Source organism: Pygoscelis adeliae, unplaced genomic scaffold (genome assembly GCF_000699105.1).
Source record: "Pygoscelis adeliae isolate BGI_AS28 unplaced genomic scaffold, ASM69910v1 Scaffold467, whole genome shotgun sequence".
Taxonomy (NCBI): domain Eukaryota; kingdom Metazoa; phylum Chordata; class Aves; order Sphenisciformes; family Spheniscidae; genus Pygoscelis; species Pygoscelis adeliae.
Window position 1 is genome coordinate 962,783 of NW_008825253.1, and position 2,536 is coordinate 965,318.

At 55.0% G+C, this 2,536-nt stretch overlaps 1 protein-coding gene across 1 annotated transcript in view; it reads left to right on the plus strand.

Annotated features, from left to right (window-relative positions):
* Positions 1–689: 689 nt before the first annotated feature.
* SOX8 (SRY (sex determining region Y)-box 8) overlaps positions 690–2,536 on the plus strand; it is a 2,376-nt gene continuing 529 nt past the window's right edge. Inside the window, exons 1-3 of the mRNA XM_009329415.1 lie at positions 690–721; positions 1,193–1,431; positions 2,373–2,530. Coding sequence (XP_009327690.1) covers positions 690–721; positions 1,193–1,431; positions 2,373–2,530 — 429 coding nt within the window. The remainder of the gene's footprint in view (positions 722–1,192; positions 1,432–2,372; positions 2,531–2,536) is intronic.

Below are 2,536 nucleotides of genomic sequence, written 5' to 3' on the forward strand. Positions count from 1 at the left end.
TTTTTTTCTTTAATCTTCATTTATTTTTTTGGCCCTCTGCGCGCGGGGGATTCTTGAAGCGTTTCAAACCGAAGCGCAGAAATCCCCCCGAGCGTGCCGGCACGCTGCAAAGGACATGCTGGCCCCTGCTCCGAAAAAGCCCCGGTGCAGGGGCCTGGGCGCCCGCGGCCGCAGCGCTGCCGATGGGTCCTGCCCCAGCGCTAAGCCCCCGTGCAGGGGCCTGGGCGCCCGCGGCCGCAGCGCTGCCGATGGGTCCTGCCCCAGCGCTGTGTCACGCGTGGATTTTCCCTGTTCCATCACTGAGATGCGCGGCCTGGGCCCTTTCCTCTCCTGGCCAGGGTTTCCCGTGTCCCTGTCCCCAGGAGACCGAGACTTTTTTTTACTTGCTTCTTTTACAATGGCTTTTTCTACAAGTTTTTTTCCTTGGCTTGCTTCCTTGTCGCTTAACAAGCTATAAAACTGAACAAGCCAATTTTTAGCAGCTATTTTAAGCTGCTCTCTAATTTCCCTTCTTATCTGCGTGCTTGCATGCTCAGCGCTGCCCACCGATGCAAACTTTTTTTGCTGGGCGGTATCTGAGCGCGCTCTGGTTTCCAAGGCTCTGCGACGAGCCACGTTTTACCGTGTGGTATATTTGGTTGTGTCTGGCTGTACCAAACTTGCATCTTTCCTGCCTGTTTGGGCCAGCGATGCTCCCGCTGCGGTTTGAGACTCTCCGAGAGTTTGCAAAGAGAGGTCTGGGTGGGGGAGAGTTTTGAAAGAAATAATCCCATCGCTGTTGCCTTCGTGGTTTCTTTGTAAGCACCAAACAAAGCTGGAAATGGGCAGTGGTGTTTGTCACGGTCAGGGGGTGACATTTGTAGGACAAACATAGGAATAATATTTGGCAAAGGCATTTAAAATAGGGCAGGGGGATTTTGTTTTGCCCAGTTATCAGTATCCATAGTAGTTGGCTTTTTTCACACCTCTGTAGCTGGTATTTTAATACATTTTTGCAACATAGTTTAGCTCTTTTTTGCCACGGCAAATTCATTTTGTAATTAACTTTCTGGTTGCTCGAATCAGTGTATGGGAAGAGGGGATGTGTGAGTCTGAAAATAGGCTGGAAACTTCTAAGGAAAATAAATTAATTTTGGATTATTCTTTTTTCACCTCCTCCTTATTTAAAAAAAAAAAATCCATCCCAAACCAGTTTGTTAAGTGAAAACGAGAAACGTCCCTTTGTGGAAGAAGCTGAACGGCTCAGGGTCCAGCACAAAAAGGATCACCCGGATTATAAATACCAGCCACGGAGGAGGAAAAGCGTAAAAGCCGGGCAGAGCGACTCCGACTCCGGAGCCGAGCTCAGCCACCACGCAGGCACGCAGATCTACAAAGCGGACAGCGGGCTGGGAGGCATGGCCGATTCCCACCATCACGGCGATCACACAGGTAAAGGGCCCCTGCGGGCAAAAAAATCTGCAGGTCCCGAGCACGTTGGTTTGGGACATGAACCCGCTGGCGGGCACGGGCTCATCTGCCCCCCCCGGATGAATATCGGTGGGATTGGGGCCATCCAAAAGCAGGAGTTGTTGCCCCGAGAGCTGTGGTTTTGCACCAGGTTGTGAACGTGGCTACATTTTTCTTTAGTAAATGCTTATAGAGCCGGCTGTGCGATAGGAAATCCCCAAAGCGCAGGGATCCTGGTTTCCCGGCTGGCCCGGGAGCAGGGAGAATTAATTGCGAGCTGATAAGGGTTAATAATCTGTTGGCCATGTGAAGGGTGCCTGGGGGAGCGGGTCCTGGAGACGCGGCTTCCCCCCGAAGCTCCCCGCTTCTCGGCAGCGCTGCGAATTGGCACAGGGCGCGTGTTGACAGATTCCAGGAGGATTGCGAACGTCCTGCAGCTTCAGACGCGTCTGCGCTCTCGCCTAGCCTGGCTGGGGATCCCGGCCCCGGCCCGCTCTGCCGGGACGGCTTCTCTGCCTCGGGGAGAGCCGGGCTGGCTTCAGGCTGCCTGCGGGGAGGGGCTGAGTGGGTCCCTCCAAATCCACCCCCTGGTTCTGCTTCCCAGGTGAGGGGCAGTTCGTGCAGCTCAGGGGTGTCCCGCCGTGTCCCAGAGTGACCCTGATGAGCCCGGCACGCTCCCTGGCTTCTCCTCCCCACTATGAACCATCACCCATGCGGGTGGTTTACCCCAGCCGAGGACATGGTCCCCGGCATGGTCACAGGGGGACATCAGCTACCTCCAACACGGGGCCATAGATTTAAATCCCTCTTCCCCTCTTGCAATAAGAAAGGGGAGAAATGTGCATTTTTTTTTTATCCTCCTTGAAGGAGTCTGTTGTTTCGCGGGCGCTCTTGTTAAAGCCTTTCTGTCCCTTCGTCCCCAGGCCAGACCCACGGGCCACCCACCCCACCCACCACCCCCAAAACCGACCTCCACCACGGCAGCAAGCAGGAGCTGAAGCACGAGGGCCGCCGCCTCGGGGAGAGCGGCCGCCAGAACATCGACTTCAGCAACGTGGACATCTCGGAGCTGAGCAGCGAGGTCATC